At 31.8% G+C, this 27,126-nt stretch overlaps 1 protein-coding gene across 22 annotated transcripts; it reads right to left on the reverse strand.

Moving 5' to 3' along the window:
- Positions 1-25,444, reverse strand: LOC114916527 (RNA cytidine acetyltransferase 2). Of its 22 annotated transcripts, none has more exons than XM_083075142.1 (14): positions 25,248-25,444; positions 19,846-19,956; positions 14,502-14,591; positions 13,175-13,258; positions 12,382-12,469; positions 12,227-12,289; positions 12,045-12,095; positions 11,091-11,266; positions 10,035-10,998; positions 9,909-9,962; positions 9,697-9,755; positions 8,369-8,441; positions 8,115-8,209; positions 6,287-7,022 (listed from the first exon to the last, which is right to left on the reverse strand). In XM_083075142.1, exons 4-9 carry the CDS (start codon positions 13,237-13,239, stop codon positions 10,965-10,967), a joined length of 477 nt encoding a protein of 158 aa, XP_082931268.1. In that variant the 5' UTR covers positions 13,240-13,258; positions 14,502-14,591; positions 19,846-19,956; positions 25,248-25,444; the 3' UTR covers positions 6,287-7,022; positions 8,115-8,209; positions 8,369-8,441; positions 9,697-9,755; positions 9,909-9,962; positions 10,035-10,964. The 22 variants fall into 22 exon arrangements, with proteins under 22 accessions (XP_082931253.1, XP_082931248.1, XP_082931249.1 ...); XM_083075138.1 differs by having other exon boundaries at positions 14,484-14,591; positions 25,248-25,443; XM_083075137.1 differs by having other exon boundaries at positions 13,175-13,332; positions 25,248-25,442.
- Positions 25,445-27,126: the final 1,682 nt, after the last annotated feature.

A 27,126-nucleotide genomic window follows, 5' to 3' on the forward strand; every position in this document is an offset into this window, starting at 1 on the left:
TAATCTGAATACTCAATTCTCATTAATGCCAAAAGTGTCATACAAGTGAAAATTTGAAGCTATATAGGTGTGGCCACCTAGGGGTTAAGCTAGACTAGATCATGGTTCACTAGGAACCATGGTTGGGTCCGTCCAACTTAGGGAGCAAGAAAAGGCTAGACCATGGTTCACTAAGAACCATGGTTGAGCCTTCCTAAACCGCCCTTGTGTAGGAGAGAAAAGAGGTCCAAGCATTTGGCCAAGTGTGCACCAATGTGAACACAAGGTGTGAACACAAAGGTGTGGACGGTTTTGATTGGTTTTATTTAACTCCACCCGGTTTGAAAATGGTTCATTTGGTTTAGTTAGGTTCATTCAATGTGAATGAAACCTAGCTAAATCAAATCTATGAAAAATTAGGAGTTAAATGAGTCCAATATGTAAAACCTTTATCTTAAGACCACATTTGGCTAAAATGCTAGGAGCACACTTTAGTCTACTAATGCCACTCCTATGCCTACTTCTAAAAAGAAAAAGGTGCCTCCAAAATACAAAGGCAAAACAATCCTATACAAAGTCTACTATATACAATATATACAATGGGACTACTCAAGATACTACTAAGGAGAAAAGTACACAATGCTCAAGGTGAGCAAGCACCTCCTCCTTAGATGTCTCTTCTAGCTTCCTTACCATGGACCTTGTCAAAGGTCCAATGGCCTTCATGTATTCCTCTTCCTTGGATGGTCCTCCATCATACCCTCCTTCTTGGGAAGGATCTGTCCTCAGATCTACCTCTTCATCATCCATGTTAGCATTCCCTCCTCTATAGAAGCCTCCTCTAGCCTCCTAACCATAGACCTAGTTTAGAGGCCTAATGGTCTTCATGTGTGAGCATCCTTGGATCACCCTTCACCCTTCTTGGTCTTACTTCTTCCAAAGGGATCCTTGGGGATTAGATTTCCATCATACCCTCCCCCTTCGAAAGGATTTGTCCTCAAATACAGTGGTCCTTCCACAAAGATAGCATCACCTACAATGAAAATAAGAAATAAAGCATTAGGGATGACATATTCATATAACATATGTGGAAAGTGCACCCTATGAGGAATTCCTTCTATAGTCCTAGCAAGGGTCCTTAGACTAGGAAGGATGGGTTATATAAGAATAGAATCCTCACTATAGTGTAGTCTGAGTGTAAAACTGAATCCTAAAAATGTTAAAGTGCTAAAACTATAACAAGCTAATGAAGTAGTCCTATATACTAAGATATCTTGCCTAAAGTACCCTATGTAGTAACCTAGGCTTCTACAAGAAAATAAAGTGAATATAATAAGGAAACTACCTAGACAACCCTTGATCATATTATATGTTAGATACATCAAGGAAGAGGGTGTAAAGAGTTTAGAAAAGTCATAGAATCTAATTTGGTCTTGAAGGGAAGTAGTAAAATTAAGTTCAAAGAAGTTTGAACTTCCCTTAAGATCAAAAGTAGAAAATAAGACACCATGAGATGTATCTGATAAACAATATAAACCAACGGTTGGGTGCTTTATTAGAACAACTAAAGTAGGAGAAGTCCTAAATAGACAATGGCCGTCTACTTTGGGCACCACCAAAGTTGTAGCATAAGAAGTAGAACTAAGTGAAGTCCACTTCTTCTTCACAAGACTAAGAACTTGAGATCCATTATTTTCAAAAATATTTAGGTGGTGGATCTTAAGCTCTAAGGTTGTGGCAGCAGTAGAAAAAGAGCTAAATTCTTTATGAAGAAGAAAAGTCTTTTTACAATTATTTTGAATTAAAAAGTGACTTTCCTTTTGCATAAGATTTTTGGAGGAGACACTATCCTCCTTACTCTTTTCCAAGAGTAGTGTCTTTTTAGTTTTAAGAAGGTGAAGAGGTTGTTCAACTAGAAGACATTTCTTGATAGAATGTTTTATTAAAAATTGACTTCTAGGAACAATTTCCTTGGAGGAGACACTACCCTCCAACTCTAAAACCTTCTTTTTCTCCTCTTTTCTTTTTTTTGATTTCATAAATACTTGATCTTCTAACACTTGGGAAGGTGTAAGAGGGATCAAGGTATGCTTTTTACCTAGATGGACTAGGCGGATCTTATTGGTGACACCATCATGGATGGCTTGTCTATCATGTTGCCACGGCCTACCAAGTAAAATATGACTTGCATCCATGGGAATGATATCACATAAAATTTCATCTTTGTACTTCCCAATGGAAAAGGGCACATTTACTTGATCTTTGACTTCTATAGGTCCATCCTCATTAAGCCACTGGAGTTTGTAAGATTTAGGATGGGCTATAGTAGTCAAGTTAAGCTTATCAACTAACCTTTGGCTTACAAAATTGTTACAAGAGCCACTATCAACAATGAGAGAACATGTTTTCTTGAAAATCTTGCATCTAGAATGAAAGAGATTCTCTCGTTGTGATTGGTCTTGTTCCTTAAGTTGGTTAGTCAACAATCTATGGGCAATTAATAGATCACCCTCACATGGTGCTTCCTCACTAGAACTATGGCTTTCGTCTTCTTCACTTGAGGAGGATGAAGAAGATGAAGTGCTCTCCTCACTTAGGATCTCATTGCCCCTAATGATCATGGTTTTTTTTGTAGGGCATTGGGAAGCTATGTGTCCCCTTCCTAAGCACTTAAAACATTTTATGGAGCTAGTCCTAGTATCATGGGAAGGTCTTTCCTTAGGTTTCTCTTTTAGTGACTTATCCTTTGAATAGGAGGGGGTACCCTCCTTCTTGAAGTCTTTCTTAGGGTAGGGGGTAGTTTCCTTCCTAAAACTAGGTTTTCTTTTTAATTGTTGTTCTACCCTCACACAAAGTTGAACTAGTTCATTTAGGTCTCTATAGGGCAATAGCTCAACTTTATCCCTAATCTCTAGGTTTAAGCCACTTTGAAACCTAGCTATGGTGGTTCTTTCTTCCTCCCTAATTCCCGCTCTCATCATAAGCAACTCCATTTGTTGCCTATATTCCTCAACACTCAAATTTCTTTGTTGGAGTCTTTGGAGCTTGTCCATTAACTCCCTCTCAAAGTATGGAGGAATGTGCCTTCTCCTCAAGGTACTCCTTAGCTCATTCCAATATTGGATTGGAGGCTCATGATGAATTTGTTTTTCTCTAACTAGGGAAGTCCACCAATACATGGCATACCCTTGAAAGCTAAGAGTAGCCATGGGAACCTTTCGGTCTTCACCTACATTGTGGCAAGTGAAGAGTTGTTCAACCTTCATCTCCCAATCTAAATAGTCATCCACACTATCCTTGCCATGGAAGGGAGGAAGGTCAAACCTAGGTTCTTTAGGAGTTGTTTCATGCTTAGGCCTATGGTGCCTAGGGGATCTTTGGTAGTAACCATCATCATGATGACTACTACGCAACCCTTCACTTGTTAGTGAATGTGTGTGCGAGTGATAGCCTTTGGACCTAGAAGGTCCATGACCCTCATGGCCGTGGGGCTTGCTAGTCTCACCCACCACAAGTTTATTTAACAACTCTCTAATTGTTTCATTGTTTTTTTCATTTTCTAGTTCTTTTTTTCTAATGTATTCCTTAAGTTCCCTAAGTTCTTCCTTAGTACTCTTATGGCTCTTAGGGGAGTGATGACCATGCACACTACTATTATGAGAATGATCACTCATTTTTGCAAGGTAAAAAGGTTTCACAAGTCTTTGAAAATTGCAAAGTGAGTGATAAAAGTTTTCACAAAAACTTGTTTTGGTGTAGTACTAAGTATTTAGAGGTCTAAGTATACAAGTTGCACTATCAAGGGAGGTGAGCTACAAGGAGCTACTTAATAACCAAGCCTCTTCAAGTGGAAATTACTAAACCCCATTGTACTTTTCTTACAAAACAAAGTTCCACACAAGACAAGTAAAGTAGTGTGTGTGTGTGCACGAAACCCCTAGTAGGCAATAGAAGCCTTCTAAACGAACCTAGGAGCTAAACAATTAAAAATGAAAGCAAATAAAGCATATACTAGTCGCTTATCCTAAGGTGAAAGTCCAAGTAGCACCTAAGGCTTTTTGGGACACTTTCACCAACCTAGAAATCCGGTTTATGAAAGCTAAAACTAAATCTAGCCGATTCCTAGTGGAAGCCCAAGGTGGCACTTAAAGCCTTTGGGGACCCTTCCACAAGCACTAATCGAGGCTAATAGAAATTAAGTAGGACTATTTAGGAGGTGGTGGAGCTTACTTAATGTCCAAACAGCCACCCCTAAATGCAAGTTGAATACAAGAGAAATCACACAAAACTAATCAACAAAATTATGAAGTTACAACTCAAATAGTCAATACAAAACAATGGTTCTTCTTGGCCTATCTTCCACCAAGGTAGCTGGGACAGTTTGGTGCAGTTTTGAACCCCAGGGAGACGCTCCAAATTGGCTGGAACCAAGTCCTCTTCAAGGTCTTACAAACAGCCACAAGGTTCCACCAAGGCCGCCACAAAGATACACCAAAACCGCCACCAATCTACACCAAGGCCGCCACCAATTGCCACCAATTTTCACCTACAAATTCAAAGCAAATTTTGGCTGCACAAGGAGCAAACAAGTCAGCCTCTCTTAATGTGTTTCACTCAGCAATTATGTACCTCAATCCTCCTTCAAGGCTAAACTCCTTTGAGGTCAACCACATGCCTCAATTATACCTTCCTTCCAAGTGTAATGACTTGAACAAGGCCTATAACTTCACCAAGCTTAGCAAGCAAAACAAGAGAGGAAAGAGGCCAAAGAAGTAAAACTGAAAAGCACAATTTGGGAAGGGCAAAACTCTAATGGAAATTGATGAGACAAACAAAGAGAGCCAAAAAGACACAAAGCAACAATTAAGACTAATTTCAAAGCTAGCACTCAAAAGATTTTCCTAAGAATGGCACTAGATTTGATTACAAAAACCAAAAACAAAATTTGTGCAATGCTAAGATGATTTTTAAAACTCTTTTCAGCCACTGGACAGTGAGGAAACCACATACAAAAATTCACACAAAAATCAATAGGCCAAGTGCTACAAAATTGTCAAATTTTCAGCTTGAAATTTTTTTTTCTAGTTTCTTTTTCTTTTGCTTTCTTTTTCTTTTTCTTTGCTTTTTGAAATCTTTTTCTTTCTTTTCTTTCTTTAAACACAGAATGTTAAGCACTTTAAACAGAGGCCAATCACAAATTCAAAGGTTTCCAAGTGGTGGAGAAAAGAAGAGAAAGAAGAGGAGAAATTCCAAGTGCACTTAGGCAAAATTTTCAGCACTTTTTTAGTACTAGTTTTGTTCCATTTTGTCACTTCTTTTAGCACACTTAAAGAACGTTTTCTAGGCACTTCTTTCTCTGTTTTCTTTAATCAAAGCAAGCACAAGACACACAAAAGAATTGCTGGTCATATATTGCTATGAAACTAATAGCAAAGAATTTCACAAAAATGACTCTAGAACATGTTAGGTCTAATAACATGCATAGGAATTAATTTGTGAGCACTCTAAGAATGATTTTAACATGCAACCAGCAATGACACAACTCAAGTTCAGAGATTAATATTTCAAGATTCAAAAAGAAAAAGGGACTACACGGATTTAATGACAAGCAAAGCAACTACACATGACTCTAAGACAAAACTAGTAGATTACAAAAGAAAAAGCATGCATTCTTGTTTCTTTCTTGAACTTTCTTTTAAGACCGAATACCATAGGAATTCAAAAGAAGATAAAAACAATCCTAATTCATATAGAAAGACAAACAAAGAGTACCTACAGCACATACCAAGATTGATTCACAAGAATTATCAAAAATGAACCAAGAAAAGCAAGACAATGTGAGTGAATTCTATAGATTTATAAATGTGACTCAAGAATCACTCCAAGAACATACCAAGACTCAAAGAGGAAAAAGAAGACAAGGAGAACAGCAACAAGACTCTACCAAGATGATTCAAGACATGCAAAAGAAAAGAAAGAAAGCAAGGGAATCGGATTACTTGGAGTCCTAGCTCATGATACCAAATGATGGAAGAACTTTGGAGGAGGCCGGATTGATGTAGCTTCCTTCAAGTCTTTCCCTAGATCTTTGTACTCCTAGAATCCTTCCAATGCTTGTGTAAGGCTCCAATGGAGGGAGGAACCTCACGGCCACCTTAAGATGGTGGAGAAGCCTCTCAAGAATGCGCCACTCTTGGTGAAAGGATAAGCATTCTTCAACCCGCCACACTTGTCTTTGGAAAAGTGATAAGAGATTGGTTTTGCACAAAGAGGTTTAGGACCTTTGGGAGGAGAGAAATCTGATCTCTAATCTGAATACTCAATTCTCATTAATGCCAAAAGTGTCATACAAGTGAAAATTTGAAGCTATATAGGCGTGGCCACCTAGGGGTTAAGCTAGACTAGATCATGGTTCACTAGGAACCATGGTTGGGTCCGTCCAACTTAGGGAGCAAGAAAAGGCTAGACCATGGTTCACTAAGAACCATGGTTGAGCCTTCCTAAACCGCCCTTGTGTAGGAGAGAAAAGAGGTCCAAGCATTTGGCCAAGTGTGCACCAATGTGAACACAAGGTGTGAACACAAAGGTGTGGACGGTTTTGATTGGTTTTATTTAACTCCACCCGGTTTGAAAATGGTTCATTTGGTTTAGTTAGGTTCATTCAATGTGAATGAAACCTAGCTAAATCAAATCTATGAAAAATTAGGAGTTAAATGAGTCCAATATGTAAAACCTTTATCCTAAGACCACATTTGGCTAAAATGCTAGGAGCACACTTTAGTCTACTAATGCCACTCCTATGCCTACTTCTAAAAAGAAAAAGGTGCCTCCAAAATACAAAGGCAAAACAATCCTATACAAAGTCTACTATATACAATATATACAATGGGACTACTCAAGATACTACTAAGGAGAAAAGTACACAATGCTCAAGGTGAGCAAGCACCTCCTCCTTAGATGTCTCTTCTAGCTTCCTTACCATGGACCTTGTCAAAGGTCCAATGGCCTTCATGTATTCCTCTTCCTTGGATGGTCCTCCATCACTTGATTAATAGTATTACAAAGAAATATGATGTATGAATATCCCACGATATAATATTTTGATTAGATAATTTTTTTGTAAATTTATATAAAATGTTAATTAAATTTCTAGAAGCTTTCTAATTTTTTTACAAGTACAAATTATAATTAACGATTCTAAAGTTTAAATTTAAGATGTTGGGTATTTTATTTCAATTCTATGTCATTATACAGATCCTAGTGATTCAAAAGTTCTCTTATTTAATTATTCTCTATAAATTTGAATGCTAAAATTGATATTGGAACAATTTGTTTAAAATTTTAAAAAATGATTATGAAATAATTATTTAATTCTTAAAAAATAAACAGATGCTTACTTATAAAATACTCACTTTAGATAAACATTTAAAAAACTATTTATTATATTTAAAAATGTTTTTAAATTAAATTAAATAAATGGACCATTAATATATATAAAGAAAAAATAATTTATTTTGGGCCAGTTTCTTATACATGCTAAAAGAATATAATGAACTTCATATGTTGTCAGCTTTTAATTATTTTGAAAACAGAAACTAAGGCATGATCTTTTCTATAAGTTTCGATTTAAAAAATAATTTAGTATGGTTACAATGATCTTATTGGGTTAAAAATGTCAATTTAATTCAAGTTCAAAATTTAAAATTTAAATCTATATCTTATTGAACAAGATTAAGCAAACAATTAACTAGCTCATTCAATATCATCACATCTACACTATCTAAATATTATACTTTATTGCAGAGAAAGAAAGAAAAAAGGAATAGCACAATAATATAAAAAATCATAAACTTGCTCTTTGTCTCTCACTTTTTTTTTTGGCAGAGAATTTATCTCACTTTATAATTAGAAACATAATTTCCATTTATGTTGTTTGAAGATAGATATTTTCATTTAGTGATGTAGTTTGATTTGATATATCCTCTAAAATTTAAATTAAAATAATTATTTGAATAAAGATAATTTTAGTAATTATTGTTTAGTTAATAATAATATGAAAAGATCAAAAATCTAAAAGTTATAAAGGAAATAAAAATAGAAAATTTATTGCAATCAAAAGCTTGAAATGAAACTACCTCAGATATCATCCGTGTTTGCAATGGTGCAATGACTTTTAGCTTCACACTCATGAATCATGATTATCTTCAAAGACTTCAACAGATCTCTAACACTGCATGAGCACAACATCAAATATTTATGTTGTGTTATAAAAAAGTATTAAATATTTTATAATACAACATAAATCCTATCCATGACACTAGCTAGAGATTAAAATGAGCATAGGAAATGCAATTAAAAAAAGAGGATGTTACATTAGGGGAAAAATCACCTTGGTTGAACAAGTTCGCTATCTAAGTTTTCGCTTGTGCTTGCTCTTGAGATCAATTGCATCAATTTATCACCTGGCATTAAACAATATATATATATATATATATATATATATATATATATATATATATAACAACAAAGGATCATTATTATATAAGTAATTTTAACATATAAGTAAAATTGATAATGGCATTTTACGTGAAAGCATGCAACTTAAGTAACCTATTTAACTACTATAAAGAATAATACCACAACAAGATACATAGAACCTGATAATGAAGGAAGCAATAAACCCTTTAAAACAAGAGTAAGTGTCTTCTAAAATTTTGTTTAACATGTGCAACCCTTCACTACTATTTACTATATGGATAGTGTAGCTAAATTAGTTTTGTTTTGTTGGGGATGAACCCTCTCCCTTTCAAAAATATAAATAAATAGAAAAAAGAATCTCTCTCAAAAAATAAACAAATAGAACAAAAGAATATCAAGATGGAAATAAGTTTGAGTAGTGTTGTGTGATGATGTATGCACTCATAAAGGGTGGAAATTTCAATGTGGCTTTTGGGAGAGTACCATGATCAACAACAAAAAACAAAAATGAATAAAGATACTTAAGAAGATAATAGAAGTTTAATCTGTCATTTATTACTATCTTGATTTTGCTAAAGGGATGCCTGATAAGAAAGTCAAGAGCATTATGATCATTATGAAGATCATTACTTCCAAAAAAATTTGAAGATCATTATGATCTTCCCACTCATTTAGAAAGGGGAAAGTATACATCATTCTTTCTATACTAGAAATGAAAGGAAAAAGATTAGACGAATATTTGACATAAAGATATTAATAGAATAATATTATCAATACATTTATAAGAATTTTTTTACCTTGAGGACAAAAACTCCTCATAATGTTTCTGTCTTTGTTATATTCAATCGCTACTCCGAAATTATTCACCTCAAATTCAAGAATCAAAGTTTCAAAACATTGATTTTTAGAATTTTTTTATTGATCTATTTCATACCCTTTTTTGTTATATACAATAGCTGCTCTGTTTATAATTTGTTTCTCCGTTATTTCAAGAGTACAACACAATAGTATACACTAAAAGAAGTTCTTAATCATATAATACATTAACGTTTAGTTTATCCCAAAAATGGTTTTGAAGAACATCTTGAACAACACACTAAAATGGTTTTCAAGTTTGAGCAATCAAGACTTGTTTCATAGGCAATGTCAACCCAGAGGATTTAAGGACACTCAAGGTTAAAAAATGAGTAAGAACGATAAGTTGCTGCCTTCAAACAGAGAAAACAATTAGAAAAGTACCTTGCACATAGCATTATCTTGAGCCTGAGGAGTTGCAAACTTGCAATAAATCCCGCAATCTGTATCAAGAAGAAACTAAACTGAGACAGAGATTTGTAACAGAAGTATCAGGAACCATAGATTTATCTTGAATTTGAGGAGTTGCAAGAAAATCCAACAATCTGTATCAAGAAATTAAACTGAGACTGTTTTGTAACAAAAGTATCAAGAACCTTAGCATTATCTTGTAAACGAGGAGTTGCAAGAAATGCAAGAAATCCAGCAATCTGCATCAAGAAATTAAACTGGAAAGCAAATTTGTGATAGATACCTAATTAAATCTGTATCAAGAAACATACCTAATTAAATATGTATCAAGAAACACTTTGTATCAAGAAGCATCTTCTTTTCTTTGATATGCTTGTACTGTCCTCTGTCACCACCCTCTACCACAAAATCCTCTTCTCCATCATCCATTACATCCGAGGTCTTGAGAGTTGAGCCCATCCCTGTTACTTCTCACCATTTTTCCTTTCTCCACTTATGTTCACCATAAACTGTGATCTCTGTAAATACAATATAATACAGAATGGTGGTGTAACTCATACCATTTCTATTTAAGTTTAATTTTAATTAAAAAGATAATATGATTTACCAAATACACCAGAGGCTAGAAAGAATGTATTTTATAAATGTGGTTAAAAAACAACCGAACAAAGAAAAAAAAATACACGTTCAAGAATTTCAACAAGAAAGGCTTTTCTTCACTTTTGAGAGAGAGAAAAAATTCAATTTTAGAAACATTGAATAGCTTTTCCATTTCAATCAAGAAAGGGTGCAGCATTCAGTTGTTGACTTTCCTTTGGCACCCTGGCAGTGGATGGAGACAATGACCACAATAAGGGTCTGGGAGACAGGCATTTCCCTTGCATTGGAGAAGCTCTACTTATAATTGTGCATTCTAGTTCTTGAGTGGAACTTTGAAGAGATAAGAAACGGATGATAGATAACTCAAAAACAGATAGGAACTTTTAAAAAGCAGAGACACAGTTAAGTGTTTGAGACGTGTGAATCCATTACATAGAGACCACCAAAAAATCCCTCAGCCCAAAAAGTCCATTTATGAAAAAATTCATAAAGTCAAAAGGCCCACAAAAATAGAAGTAATATTTTAACCAATATTTATGTTTCAAAAAATTAATATTTTAACAAAATAGCCATTTGTGTAAAACAAAAGCTAAAATGAACATCTCTCAAACCAAAGTAAGAAAAATGCCATGCACTCGCCGTTAAACGTTCAACTGCTTGTGAACCATATCCAAGCTGAAATCAAAGAAAGATAAAAGATAAGTGGGGTGTTGGAATTCTGGAAGAATCTGGTAAAACAAAACCATAAACCAAATGATAGAAGTTACCCTCGTGGCAATAAGGTGTGCAGCAATGTGTACAATGCGAGCACCTGAAAGTGAGGGAAAAACTTGTCTTGAAAATGCTCACAGAATTTCCATGGTATTTGATCTCCAAAAGGTTTATGACCGTTGCTCAAACTTTGGATAGCTGACTGATCAGATATTGACCCCTCAAGGCAAACCTGAAAATAAAAAGATATGAAATATGTGATGTCACAACAAAAAGCAACCTTAAGAAACAGAAAATGGGACAACAAGCATAACCATCTGTAGCATGACCATAAATAACAAGAAATTACAAACTTAAAACAAACACCATGGAAAGAAATGGAAGTTGCAGCTGTGTAAATGAAATCATGCAACCACCATAAATTTTAAATAATTCAGTTAGTCCTCAATTTATATAGAAACGGAACTGCAAGCTTCAACTATTTTAAACAATTAAAAGATATTGTCCTAGTTCATAGATAGTTTCAGAATCAAGAAATCTGTTTCTTACAAACTCCTTGATGTGACATGTGTGTTGCTTTGTAGAAGGCCACAACACAATTTTAGACAATTTAACTCTAGATCTATCTTGGCAATTTAACTTATAATTTTTGTCGGTGATATCATGGCTTGTTCAGTTCAACGACATGTTTCTATTTCCTGCTTTCACTAAATAATTACCAAAAACACCACCTTGTTTTCAAAGATTTATACAAATGAGGAAAGCATTCCTTTTGCCATTTCCTATACAAACTTTGAAAAATAGAAAAATTAAATTAAATTATGATAACAAGGTGAAACTCTTGTAATTATTGGTAAAAACAAATGTTTTCTTAATCCTTGAACCAAAAACTCCTTTAGTTCTGTTAGAACAGAGTGGGCAAGCAAGCCCCGTAATGGACGCCAATAAGACAGACACAATATACAGAAATGCTGAAAAAAAAAAAAATTACTTAAGTCAAAGATGCATACCTGGATGACACAAAATACCATGAAGATAATTCTTCGATTCATCAAGCGGTCCTGTCACACAAATATCATTATATGCCCAATGCAAGTCATGTCGGTTAAAACAGATGGACCAAAGCAGAACTAGAAAGAAAATCATGTATACCAAGTAATACAAAAAAAAAGTAGTGTGCTGAAGCATCTACCATCAGTTGCAGATCATTTGGAGAATTCTTGTAATGCGATATAACATATATGGCCATAATTCGCTGCAAGAATGACAATCCTTTAGCACCCCATTTAAACATGTGAAAATACTAATCACAAACCACCCAACATCATCAGATAAATCTGGTCTTACCTGCAAAAACAATTCACAATCTTTGTGATAGGAAAAAAGAGTATCCCGATTAACATAGTATAGATCACACTCACTATGAGGAGGTAACCTAATTTGGGAACAAAAGAACCATAAATGGATATTGAAAAAACTTTCTCATCTTCCAACAAAACATGAAATTAGCTAGAAATAATCTGCTAAGATTAGGGATGGCTTTTGAAACATCTAAGCAATGTGTGTTGAGCCAAGTTTCAATAGGATCCCCAAAAGTGTATCTCATGGGTTCACTCAGTTCTATTTTCTTAAATAGACAACCTGAGAGATAATTTTTTTTTTTTTTGCAACAACTCATGCACCCTTTAAAAATATGTGCATCACAATAATTTAATGGATTTTTTGAAACCAAATATCTTAATTTCATAATCCATTTAGGATGTATTTCCATTATGAATTGTAGATGACATGCACGTTGTTTATTAAGGTGATGTTTTAAAGCTAGTAGCAAAAATAAGCACCAGAACAGAACCAGTGCCCTCTATGCTCTTGGAAGACATACTGCTTTGCAATTCCAATTGATGCAAAAGCTTTAGCAATAAAGAGCATCCAGTACCTTCAAACCTTTTGATTTAAAAGAAAACAGTTTTTTTCAGTTCTCTTAAATGGAGAGACATATAAAACATTGTTAAAGAGATGCAGGAAATGGCCAACAATAAAAAATGATTAATAACTCCCCTTCAGCATAAGAAAAAACAATAGTCATACCTATTAATAGTAGAAGACAGGAAGATCAGATATGGGCCAAGCAAAGACTTACCACCAGCAGTGGAATAGCAGCAGCTTCTTCAACAACCAACAGCTCAACTTGTGAAAGCTTTTCATGCTCGTGTGGCCATATATACTGAATGAAATTGAGAAGGAAAAAAGAGGTCCTGAATTTCATTTACTTGTAATCTCACAGCAATGGTAAGTTTCCTAAACATCAATACATTTTTAAAGTTAAATATATCAATGCACACATACACAAAGACAGATACATAGCACATACAAACATAAACAAACAAATATAGACATAACACACACCAACAAAGTCACAAACACACCCACACAGAGGGAGTGAGAGAGATACATACACATAGAGATAAAAACATAAACTAGACACAAACAAAGAGACATCCAAACACAGATATAAATTACCATATACAAGTAAAGACAAACGCATATACAAAGATAAAGGCAGGGCATACACATGGAGAGACACTGGCACAAACACATCACTTGCAAAGTAACACATAGACAAACATAAAAACTGAGCAAATGCATAAACATAGAGACGAAGACAGCGCACATACACAAAACATAGATACAAGGCATAGATATGCACACACGTAGAGACACGCAAAGACATATAAGCACACACAACATACAAAAACAAGACACAAACACACGCAAGTCACAAACAACACACAAATAAATAAAACATAAAATACACATCATCACAATCTTAATCACAATAACAATAACAACAACTAGAATTACTAATCCATCGAATTGAAATTATTCCAATTCATTCAAGCATTTCACATCATTTCACATTGAACTGTTTGATTTCAAAGCTAGATTTAAATCACAAAATAGTTTTTTAAAACTAATTTTAACAAAATAAATAATTTTAAAATTTATTTTAAACAAAGACTTGGTTTTCTTTATATCTATTTTAAAACTAATTTATGGTTTAAATTCATTGTGAAACCAATTTAGTTCTAAAACCTATTTATGGTTCAAGATCGATTTTAAAATCAGTCTAGCTTAAATATATATTTCAAATCTTAAACCAGTTGTAAACTATTATAGTTTTGAAAACAAGTTTGAAACAATAATCAAGTTAAAATTGATTTAAATTATAGACACTTTATCCCACTTTTTAACTCGTTAACATCAAACGTAAGTATGCTGCTGTGGTATACCCACGGATAATAAATACGCGGATCATAATATAAAATCATTATCATTGTACATATAAGAAATTAAAGAAATTGGCATACGCACGGATAATAAATTCACCGATCATAATATAAAATCATTATCATTGTACATATAAGAAATTAAAGAAATTGGCATAATACCATTAATATGAACAAAACCTTAGGCAGTCTTGTACAATGGTTGCAATGTCACTGCTTCTTGCACCCGCATCTCTTCAATATGACAAATGGATTTTGAAATTCTTGTATCTGATTGAAATAAAGGGGAAAAAGCATAAAGAAGATAAAAGCTTACTTCTCTGTGGAAAAAAAAAAAAAAAAACAACAACAACAACAACAATGTTAATAATAAAAAATAAATAAATAAATAATTCAAAATATTATTTACAAAGTAGACCAAGGCTAGAAAGAATGTATTCTATAAATGTGGTTAAAAAACAACCGAACAAAGAAAAAATAAAACATAAAATACACCTTCAAGAATTTCAACAAAATGACTTTTCTTGATTTTTGAGAAAAAAAAATTACAGCTTTAGAAACATTGAATAGCTTTTAAATTTCAATCAAGACGGGGTTCATTTTCTATTTGCACAAAATCAATATGTCTTCTTTTCTTGGTGCTTCATCCATCAAAATTAGTCCTGTAATGAATTTATTAAGAGGAAGGAAATAAATATAGAGGATAAGAAATCCTCCTTAGTATGATGGCTACAAAAAGTAAACGAAGGAAATGACTCGAATGAGAATAAAGAACACTGATTCAAGAGTCAAGAGTCCCATGAAGGAAGCGACGAGGAGAACAAGAGAGAGGGGAAAGTACATGAGGGCGAGGCCGGAGGACCAACCGAAGAGCTTGCCGATGTTGCTGGCGGTGGCGAGGACGGATTTCAGGGAAGAGGAGTAGTCGGAGAAATGGAAGTTGGTGCCGGTGAAGGCCTGAATGGCAACCAAGATCATCCACTTCCGAGATTGCCCCGCGAATAGGGAACGCTTTCTTTCTTTGCATGTTAGCCACACAAATTTAATTTAAATATATAAAAATTCCCAATATATTAAAAAATAAATATGTATAGTACAGTTGCTATTTTTTATTATTGTTATTTTTTTAAAATTATATTTTACATTATTTTTAATTAATCAATAGTTTAATATTTATACTATAATTAAACTCATAACATAATTCTAATTTTACTTTTTTTTCTCATGTTAGTGCATACCTTTTTACGTAAAAATAATTTTTTTTTCAATATATTAGTTTTGCGGTACGGATTTTCACTCACTCGTTGGTCTGCAAAGCCCACAGATTATATTTCATATAGGGATGGTTTAGCCCAAAACAAATTATATTCTCTTACGAACTTTTTTTATAAAATATTTCTTTTTTTATAAATTCAGTTAGTGAATTATTCAATATCGTTGGTCAAATTTTATATAAATTGAATATTATATATTACCTTAATATTTATTTATATTTTAAAAAGTATAATATATAATAAATCAAGTTAATACTAAATATTATATAAATTTTAAATTATAAAATTATATATTTGATCTATTTAATGAGACCTCTCAAACCAAAAAAATTATATTAATGTAATTTAATGTCTATAAATTCAACCACAAATTGACATACATAATTACCATCTTTAAAATAATACAAAAATAAATTTAAATAAAATAAACATATATATAACTTCTATTTACTTGTTCTTTTAAATTATATTTGTACTTAAAATAAAATTATCGAATAAATTCTTAATTTATTATAAAATTATATATTTCATAAAATTAATATAAAATCTTCAAATTTAGTTATTCAATCGATAAAAATCAATTTTTATATAAATTTATTAAACAAAAAATTAGAAAAGGACTTATTTGTGATATAAGTAAATATTGTTTTTATCTTATTTGACTAGTTTATTAATAATAAATGTGTTTTAATATATATTTGTTAATTATATAAATTACTTTTTTTTTACAATGATCATGAATCTTACCATTCACAACGAAACAAATAGGATGATTTATATCTTGATTCAACTATTATGTCCTAGAGTGTTTTTATATATCTTGTATATAGTTATATATGTTATGTTTTTAATCTATAACTATTATAAAGGGAATATAGAAGATGTAACCGCTTTTTGGTCTCCATTTTTTAATGAACCATTATAACCCCAAATATAAAAAAAAAAAAAAAAAATCTTAAATTTCCTTTAAGGGAATATAGGAGATGTAACCGTTTTTTGGTCTCCATTTTTTAATTGTAACGTAGTAGGTTAGGTGATTCAGTAGCCCAGAACGGGCCGTTCCAAACTACTGAATTAACCTATAAAATGTAGTTGAGAACGGACCGTTCTGGAGGGAGTACGAGTCGTTCCAGAGGGAGTACGGGTTGTTCTGGATAGAGAACGGGCCGTTCTGGATGAGTCCCAGAACGGACCGTTCTGCATGTAAATTTTGTACTTGGTGAAGGGGTGCAGAATGGGCCGTTCCGGATTCGGAACAGACCGTTCTGGCCACTCCTGAACTTCTATAAATAGAGTTGGGTGGTTGAGGAGAAGATGAGGTTTTTAGAGAGAAGTTTTATAGAGAATGACTCTGGACTAAGAATTTTAAATATGTTGTATATTGTTGAAGTTGTTTATAAATTTGTTAAGTTATATTAAGTTGATATTGTAATGATTATAGTTGTTTAATTAAGTTGTTTGCATGTTGTTAAAATTATTAAAGTTGGATAGTTGTATAATTGAATAAGAAGTATAATTACATTGAGATGTATGATGAGTAGAAAGTGAAATGAAGAGATGCATGTTGAGTATAAAGTTGAAAAGTTGTTATGTTGTTTAAAGTTGTTAAAAGTTGAGATTGATGACTATAATTGTTTATTGCTGTAAAGTTGTTAAGTTGTCTATTGCTGTAAAGTTGTTAAGTTGCTTACTGTTGTAAAGTTGTTAAGTTGCTTACTGTTGTAAAGTTGTTAAGTTGTCTATTGCTGTAAAGTTGTTAAGTTGCTTATTGTTATAAAGTTGTTAAGTTGCTTATTGCTGTAAAGTTGTTAAGATGCCTATTGTTGTAAAGTTGTTAAGATGCCTATTGCTGTAAAGCTATCTTGTTGAGTTGTAAGTTAATTAAGCTGTGACGATAAGTTGTTGATCACTAGGACTAGGGGAGATGTTTTCGAAGTTGTTCATCCCATTGTGTGGATTGAGATAGTTGTGGTGCTCTGAGAGCCCAATTTGTTGAAAAACCCTCCTTGGGAAGTTGTCCCTTGGAGTGGTCGTTGTGTTGTTTTCCTCTAGGACTTAGTTGATCCCGTGTGTGGGCAAGGTCGAGGCACACGTGTACAAAGCGACCACGGTATAAGGGCAAGGTCGAGCTATACCGATTATAAAGCGACCACGGTATAGGGGTCAGGTCGACCTATATCGATTACAAGTGGCCAATTTGAGTAAAGTATGAAGTCGGGAACTTAGTTCCTAACCGAATACTATACTTCCTAGTTTAAGTGGCAAAGTCTGAGAAACCATTATCGTGTTGTGGATTGATATTCAAATGTGTTGTGTTGTCGGTTTGGTAGGACCTAGCCACTTAGACTACTTACTATGTTGTAGGAGATCTCCGAGTCGAAATGTGTGACGACGCATAAGTTGTTAATGAGTTGATTTTTTGTTAATATGAGTAGTACATACGTTGTTGTGTTGTTAACTTGTAATTGTGTTGTATGTTGACCTTGTTGAGGATGATGATAGTGCTGTTATATTGTAAGTTGCTTATTTGTTTACAAGTCGTGTGTTAATCTATGATATTGTTGAAGCTAGTTGAAATTAAGTTGATAAGGTTGCTATATGCCATGTGTTGAAAAGATATTACTTTATGATGATTGAGTTGTAAATTATGAGTTGAGCTAATAAGTTGTTGAGTTGATTGTGTCATTTAAAGTTGAAATGATGTTTAGATGTATAGTTGTTATGTTGCATAAAAAAATTATTATGAGTTGTTCATTGTCTCTAGTTTACCCTTGCATGTTTCCATGTGATTTGGACTGCGATGATCATACATTGTATGGGAGCAGGGCAGGGATAGATTGGAGATAGCTGCTAGAGGCCACAGGAGGTGCCTGGAGATGGATATTTTTTTTAGGCTACCTTGTAGTAGCATATTTTGTTGTATATAACTAGTTGATGTTGATTGCTTGATTAGCAACTTATGTTGTAAATATTTTATTCTACTATTATATATATATATATATATATATATATATATATATATATATATTTCAGTAGGGTGTAGTGTTGTTACATTAATGGACCATTATACCCCCAGATATAAAAAAAAATCTTAAATTTTCTTTAAATAATTATACACAACTTTCTAATATTTTATTAGTGAATCACTATTAGAGGCACGAAGTGCCTCTACCCCTCTAGTGATCATAAATCTTACGATTCACGATTCAAAAAATAGGTTTTCCTATACATTATTTGTATCCCGATTCAACTATTATGACATCAATTACAAATTTACCATCCTAACAATTCTGGTGTATTTTCTTCTAATTATCCTCTTCACAAAGGATAATGTCTCAAAAGAAACCATTGTTACCAATTACTCATTAGAGAGTTGTTCTTTTTCTTATAACCAAATTAAAAAAAATCATGGCCCAATCTCTTTTAGACATAAAGGAAACCTCCCAACTAGCTAAATGATCTGTCTCACAACCCCAAGCCTAAGCCATAAAAATTCCCAAATAAACTTCTCAATCTTAGTTAACTACCATTCCAAGAACAAACAGGTCACTCTACAATCTTCTCAAATATCAACAAGAGCATCACAAACAAATGTAGGGCAAGGATAATCTCCTAAGAGAAACACCTAAAAGTAAAACACATGGAGTCATGGACAACTTATACATATCTACCACATCAATTTGAATTTAGGATAACTTTGTAACTATTCTTATATTTGCAACAGTTATGGCTTTTTTGGTCTATTACGACTATTAAATATTCTTATGATAATTGAGAATGCTCCAAATTACCAAATATTTCAAAAACAGTATTATTTATCAAATATAAGATTTACCTATAGATAATAACCAGCAATACTAAATGCTCTTCCAACTCATTTACATCAACTACCCTTGAATGACAACAGTTCAAGCAAGGACAAATAATTCTACTAGGGTTTTTGGCATGCTCAACTGCAAATCTGCGAAACTCTTTCAACCCATCCTCATATTCTTTTGATAATCGATTAGCAAACGTCCATTTTTGATCCATAACTTATCTATCATGTTATTCATTGATTTATAGTTAAAAAATAAAAACACAAAAAACCTATATGTTCAAAAAGAAAACCCAATAGATTTCATAAAATTAATTAATATTAGCATCCATGATTCTTCTTATCAGAAATTTATTTATTTTTTCCAGATTTGGACAAGGGAAATTTAATTATTAACAATTGGATAACAAAGGCATGTATAATTTAGACATACCTTCTAGGTCACCTTCCTAATAGTAGTCTCACTAATATGCAACAACTATAGAAATGGAACAATGCCTTCATGTGATCCACCAATAGTCTTTCTAGCATAGAGAGGAACAACCTACATAGTCATAAATCAAGAAACACACATCATATAAAAATTGTTTAATAAAAATGAAAAAATGAAAAATATTAATTGATGATATGTTTAGTTCAAAACAAGAAAAAAACAAGAAAAATAGATTGGCTATTTAAAACACGTCTCTAATATATTTATATTAATTTGTGATTACTAACAACTAGAAATTGTCGGTATTAGAAGCTAGATTCTCTTAGTTAGTCATTGTTATAAAATCTAAAGTCTTATTTTTTTCTCAACCATCAAAGTTTATTATAAAAACATTAACTTGACAATATCATTATGTGTTACATCAACATACCATCACATTATAAGTATTATCTCAATATAAAATGTCATGTTATCAATATATCAGAGGGACTTAAAAATGAAAAAAAAAATTGCATGGACTAAAATAAAAGACTTATAAGTCTTAAATAAAATGTAAAAATTTAATTTAAATTAATATAAATTAAAAATTAAATATAAAAATATTTTTTATAATTACTTTTTTCTCGTCTTTTCTTCAATTTCTTCCTTATCCAACACTAAGGTCACTTATATGGCATACATTTTCTAAACTTACTCATTTATCACACACCATTCCTTCTTAACATGAATATGCACATACTTCCCTGGTAAAAAAGATACACACTACATCTTTAGTGTGAGCACTCTTAACCTATCTTATTGCAGCCTTATCTTAATTGCAACATTAAAGGTTATGGTTTAATCTTAAGAGATATGTCTGGAATAAAACTTATTTCTTGATACCACTTGCAGTTCGTTTAAATATTATTAATCTTCAATCTCCATTGTCATGCTTTGACGACTATCAGCTTGCTAGCTATAGAAGTCGGTTTGGAGAGAGTTTTTCACTTTCACTTCGAGTGAGCTGGGTGAGTTGGACAGGAAAAGCTTAAGAAGAAGTACCGCTACCAATCACACATTAAGAAAAAGCAATGGCTGTTTAATAGTTATACCAAGTTTAATAGTTAATTATACCTCTAAAAGAAAAGGCAATGGCTATATTTTAAGTTTTAACAGCCATTTCTTAATCCTTAATAGTTAATAACAACAATAATATTAATAAAAAAATTATAAAATAATCAACAAATGTTTTTCTAGACACCCATATACGACAAAAATACTCGAACAACACCTTTAAAAAATTAATTAAAAAATGGGTGTCTTTTGAAAATGGATTGTCCGAAAAATAGAACTCTTCCTGTACTTTTAAATAATTAAGTCCAAATGTTAATTTGTAAATAAGATATTTATTGAGCAAGTTTCTTAGTCAATATATGATATATTTCACTAATATGATAAATATATATATATATATATATATATATATATATATATATATATATATATATATATATATATATATAAATCCAAAGTGAAAATTGAGATATAAACTAATGTACAGATAGTCTAAATTAATAAATAGCTTGAATAGCAATATATATAAATCCTACCTAATGTCTTTTTCCACGGTTGCTGCTTCAGTTTCCCCTGTGATCTGTTGAAGTTAAAATTGAGATACCCTTTTATAGTTGTATCTTCAAACAGTGACGGATCCACGTTGACACCAGTGGGACACTTGCCCCACTACTATTTCATACATACATAATTTTTATTTTTAAAAATAATATTTTAAAAATAAAAATTATATTTTAATAAAATAAATATATATATTTAAATTATTATGTGTATAAAATATAGATTCGTAGAAGAGATTTATTTATTTGATGTCTATCAAATTTTTGAAGAAGATTAATTCTCTTATATGATAAAAAATACTCTTTAATAACGAATCAATTTTCTTAAAAGATTTAATTATAATATATATATATATATATATATATATATATATATATCTTAATACTCACATATATAATGTAATATGTTAAAAAAATTAATTTTTGATAAAATAAAATTTGCGGTATGCATGTTTACCTTTTGTGTTTTCTATTTATTGCATATATTAATTAAAAAATTAAAAAAAAATCAAAATAAGAAAAATCGAAAGATTTATACTCCATTTATAATTTTTATTATAAAATATATATTAAAATAAATTATCATCTGAAAATACGTATTAGATATTAAAAACATGTTTATATCATAAATAAATTAAACTTGATTTTTATAAAATTTAACATATTTATTTTATATTTTTAATAGTGTTGAATTATTATAAAGTATGTCTTTAGGATTGTAGTTCTAACTAAAAATTTAAAAAAATATCTATGATAAATAAATAAGTCATACTTATATATATATTTTTAAAAAAAGTTATGTTCAAACTTATTAAATTATAATAAAATTTAGTCTAACCTAATTTATTTTCATATTTACTTGTAATCGTAAATATAAAAGCTGGTAAAAAATAATTATGATAATAGATTTATGCTTTTAAAAGTTATATATGTAAAAAATTTAATACTACAAATATATAAATAAGTATTGCCCCCACTATCTAAAATTTTTGGATCCGTCACTGTCTTTAAACACCTTTTTTTTAAATGTTATTTTTTGTGCTGAATCAAACTCAGGCATGCAATTTCATTCGCTTAATTTACCGAATATACCCTAGTTATATATTTGAAGCTAAGAACCTACATTGGTTTATTTTTGGATATTTGTAATTTGTAAGTTTAAGCTTTTCTGATGATTTTATTTTAAGTAATGTTATTCCAGGCCACTTATAATTCTGATAGGAAGAAACTAAAAGGAGATGATGCCATTAAGAATTAGAAGGAAAGAAACATTCTTGTACTTGTTAATTAATTACACCTAGTTACCTAACACCAAGCTCAAATAACTGATAATTAGAAGGAAAGAAACATTCTTGTACTTGTTTTGTTGCTTTCTGACTGTGCATACACATACAAGTGATGCTTATTATTGGACCCAAAATGATTCAGCAGAACAGACATCATAAGTTGGTTGTAGCGTGACCCTACACACTCACAAGTGGTGCCCAAGGAAATTGCGTATTTACTAAACATAGCACAAGTATTTAATGCTCCAGTCAAGTAGCAAACCTAAAAAAGTAGGCCAATTCTTTCTCGAGTGAAAAAGAAAAAAAAAAAATTAACATATTATACGCAACCTAAAAAAAGAGAGCAGCAGTATCCTATTTATCTCGTGTCATTCTTTGGGTACCTTAGCTAATACAAAACATTCATTGTCTTTTTGGTTTCTCACATGTTTTACTCTTTCAAAACACATTAACATTTTTTGACCTTGTGTGGGACTCTGCCAATATTCTGTCATGGTTTCTCATGCCAGTGGTTTTTCAAAATTAACTTAGCCACTTTCTCTCAATATAAGTAACACTTCTCTACATTTGCCTCATCAAACAAACATCTAATTTGCCAGTGTTTTCTTGAATACCACATTACACTAACATAAACTGCAGCTACATGTTTTCCAACATTTAAAAGAAACATAAGAAAGAAGTTTTGACCATAGAAGTAGCAAAATGAATTCAGCAAGGAGAGCATGGATTGTGGCAACTAGTGTTGGAGTTGTGGAGGCCTTGAAGGACCAGGGCATAAGCAGGTGGAACTATGCTTTAATATTAGCTCAGAAACAAGTGAAAAGCCACGTTGGAGCTTTGTCACAGGCAATTAAATTTTCCTCTTTTTCTATGGTTCGGATTGAAGGGGCAAAAGCAGTCAGAGGAGTGCTTAAGAACTGTTATGTACTTAAGTTGTTGGGGTCCCAACTAAGCAGACAATTTCTTTTTTATTTTTTAATTTAATTTGTAGCCACAAAAATGAATGAGACCTGGGATTTCTATAATCTATTTCCATGTTGGCTTAGTCCTGGTTATTGTATAGTAAAACAAGTATCGTATTATGACTAGTAGATGTCATGTAAAGGTAATTATGATAATGGCAATTGCCAAGTCATTTTTTTTAAGTTGGAAATACATTCATCTTTATAAAATACTGCTAGATCTTTATTCCTACATATCATGTTATATTTTTCATTCAAAGGTTACAGGTTCCTATGATTTCATTAAATATTAATGCTTATATATTATGTGTTGGATTGGATCCATACAAAATATGATGAGGCTGCAAGGAAAGATGCCACGTCAAATTCAATAGCACTTAGTAAATACATACACGTGTTCCTACTTCTTAGTCCTATAACTCTGGATGCATGTATCTGATTCTTAATCATATAGCCCATTGTCTTTCCAAAAACCACCGGTTTACTTCCCTTTGTTTTCCTAAAATATATGGCCATTTCCACCTATTTCCAACTTTGCTATTTCCATGTGCCTCCCTCTATATAAGGACCACCTTCCTCACACATTCGTTCATAAATCTCACTTTGGTGTTATCTACTCACTTTGGTGTCATAAATCTCACTTTGGTGTTATCTACTCACTTTGGTGTCATTCTTCTAGTACCTTAGCTAATACAAAACATGCATTGTCTTTTTCGTTTCTCACATGTTTCACTCTTTCAAAACAATCATGTTCGAGACACAGACAATAAATGTAAGCACCTTAACCGATAGTAAATGTAGGCACCACTATTTAGATTTTGTTGTGGCACACTACATCCCAAAACACAATAACATTTTTTTGACCTTGTGTGGGACCCTTTGCCAATATTCTATCCTCTGAAATCTAACATTCTATAGTTTTAATTTTGTTTATTATCATATATTATATGATTGTGATCCCTGCCCCTTGGTACCTCCTTTCCATTCTATTTGAAGCCTCAGGCCAAAGCACTGGACTTCGAGGACAATAATCAGAGCGAAAGGGTTTTTCAACTTTTCCTCTGCTGTTATCAGCAGTTTGGCTTAAAATGCACAAAAAGAAGCAAAAGTAGTCACAGATTCCTGGGGCCTCAGACACCGATTGAATAATAGTATATGCCCACAATTCCAACAAGAAGACAAACTAGACCCCACCTAACAAACAACCACGTAAGGAAAGTAACTCCCACAAAACATAAATAACATTATTTCCAAACTAATCAATTCACATTCTTCACCACCCAATCACAACAATTGCCAAACACTCTCTCTTTAATAGACGAAATTGCAGAAACTTTTCAGCAGTAAAATAGAAACTTTTCAGCACGGACCCACCACGAATGACAGTTCCAAGATTAACAAAAAAAAGTAGAAACTTTTCAGTACCTCACAGGGTTCGGGTGCATTGGTGAGGCATAATAGAAACACAAAAATGTAAAAACCCTAAACAAAAATAATGAGAAACTAAAGACATACTACATGGTAAAAGAAGTTTAAATAACCTGGGCGCTAACGGTGGGAGAGACCCAAGAATCTTGCAGCGTCGCGAACGACGGTAGAGGAGACGCAAGAACAATAGAATCACTCACGAACAATTTCGGAGGAATCGAATGTAGCGGGTGTGGCTATGGATGATGAGAAGAGGAGAAGATGAAGTAACTTACAATGGGAATAATGAGTCTGGCGCGTAAAGTTGTTTTGTATGAATAGACAGGCTTGCCAAACAAACAAATGTTCTCCATCTTTAAAATTGCATTAGGATATTTTTATTTTTTAATTTTAAAAATATAAACAATAAATTGAATACGCTCATCACTTTTGCTCTAAAGCGTTCTTTATAAGTAAATTTTTAATGGCACGTATCTATAATCTATAACTATTATAACTATTATAAAGGGATATAGGAGATGTAATCGCTTTTTGGTTTCCATATTTTAATGGATCATTATACCTCCGGATATAAAAAAAATCTTAAATTTTCTTTAAATAATTATACACAACTTTCTAATATTTTATTAGTGAATAACTATTATCTATAACTATTATAAAGGGGATATAGGAGATGTAACCGCTTTTTGGTCTCCATTTTTTAATGGACCATTATACCCCCGGATATAAAAAAAATCTTAAATTTTCTTTAAATAATTATACACAACTTTCTAATATTTTATTAGTGAATAACTATTATCTATAACTATTATACTATAACTATTATAAAGGGGATATAGGAGATGTAACCACTTTTTGGTCTCCATTTTTTAATGGACCATTATACCCCCGGATATAAAAAAAAATCTTAAATTTTCTTTAAATAATTATACACAACTTTCTAATATTTTATTAGTGAATAACTATTATCTATAACTATTATAAAGGGGATATAGGAGATGTAACCGCTTTTTGGTCTCCATTTTTTAATGGACCATTATACCCCCGGATATAAAAAAAATCTTAAATTTTCTTTAAATAATTATACACAACTTTCTAATATTTTATTACTGAATAACTATTAGAGGCATAAAGTGCCTCTACTCCTCTAGTTTCAATAAATGCTTTCTTTTTATTCTGTTATAAAGGGGATATAGGAGATGTAACTGCTTTTTGCTCTCCATTTTTTAATGGACCATTATACCCCCGGATATAAAAAAAATCTTAAATTTTCTTTAAATAATTATACACAACTTTCTAATATTTTATTAGTGAATAACTATTAGAGGCATAAAGTGTCTCTACTCCTCTAGTTTCAATAAATGCTTTCTTTTTATTTTGTACTAGAAAATCTATATCTATACTAATATAATGAGTGCAGTTACTTAAATTGTGAGAGTGAGAATAATAAGTACAGTTGTTTAAAAAGATTATTTGGTGAGGGATAAAAGATTTTTAAAATATAGAGATGGCAGTTACTTATATTAAGATGGTGGTTATTAAAGGTAAAACGGTCATACTAAAAGTGAAGACTAAATAGTGGTTATGAATATTTATATCCCTTTTATATAATGTTATAGATGTTCATTTAGAACATTTATTAATTTATTTAAGCACTCTCTAATTAGTGCAATTTATTTACATTTTTTATGTAGTGTGAATATATTTAAATTAAACTTTCAAGATTTTTTTGATTGTTGCTTCATCTAAAATTAAATTTGAAAAGTGTACGTAGATATTAAAAAAAAAATTCGATAAAGATAAGAAAGATGATCGCAATGAGGACTGAACCTAAGTCCTCATGCTTCTAACTACCCTAACCCCTCCCCACCCAATCACGTATTAAAAGTTATTTAATTATATAATTATTTTGATATTATTTTTATAGGTTTAATTTTATCGTGTACTACTTTTTTTCTACAAAGTGACCAAAGTGTTTTTGGGAAGGATGAT

Source organism: Cajanus cajan, chromosome 5 (genome assembly GCF_000230855.2).
Source record: "Cajanus cajan strain Asha chromosome 5, NIPB_CcT2T_4, whole genome shotgun sequence".
Lineage (NCBI taxonomy): Eukaryota > Viridiplantae > Streptophyta > Magnoliopsida > Fabales > Fabaceae > Cajanus > Cajanus cajan.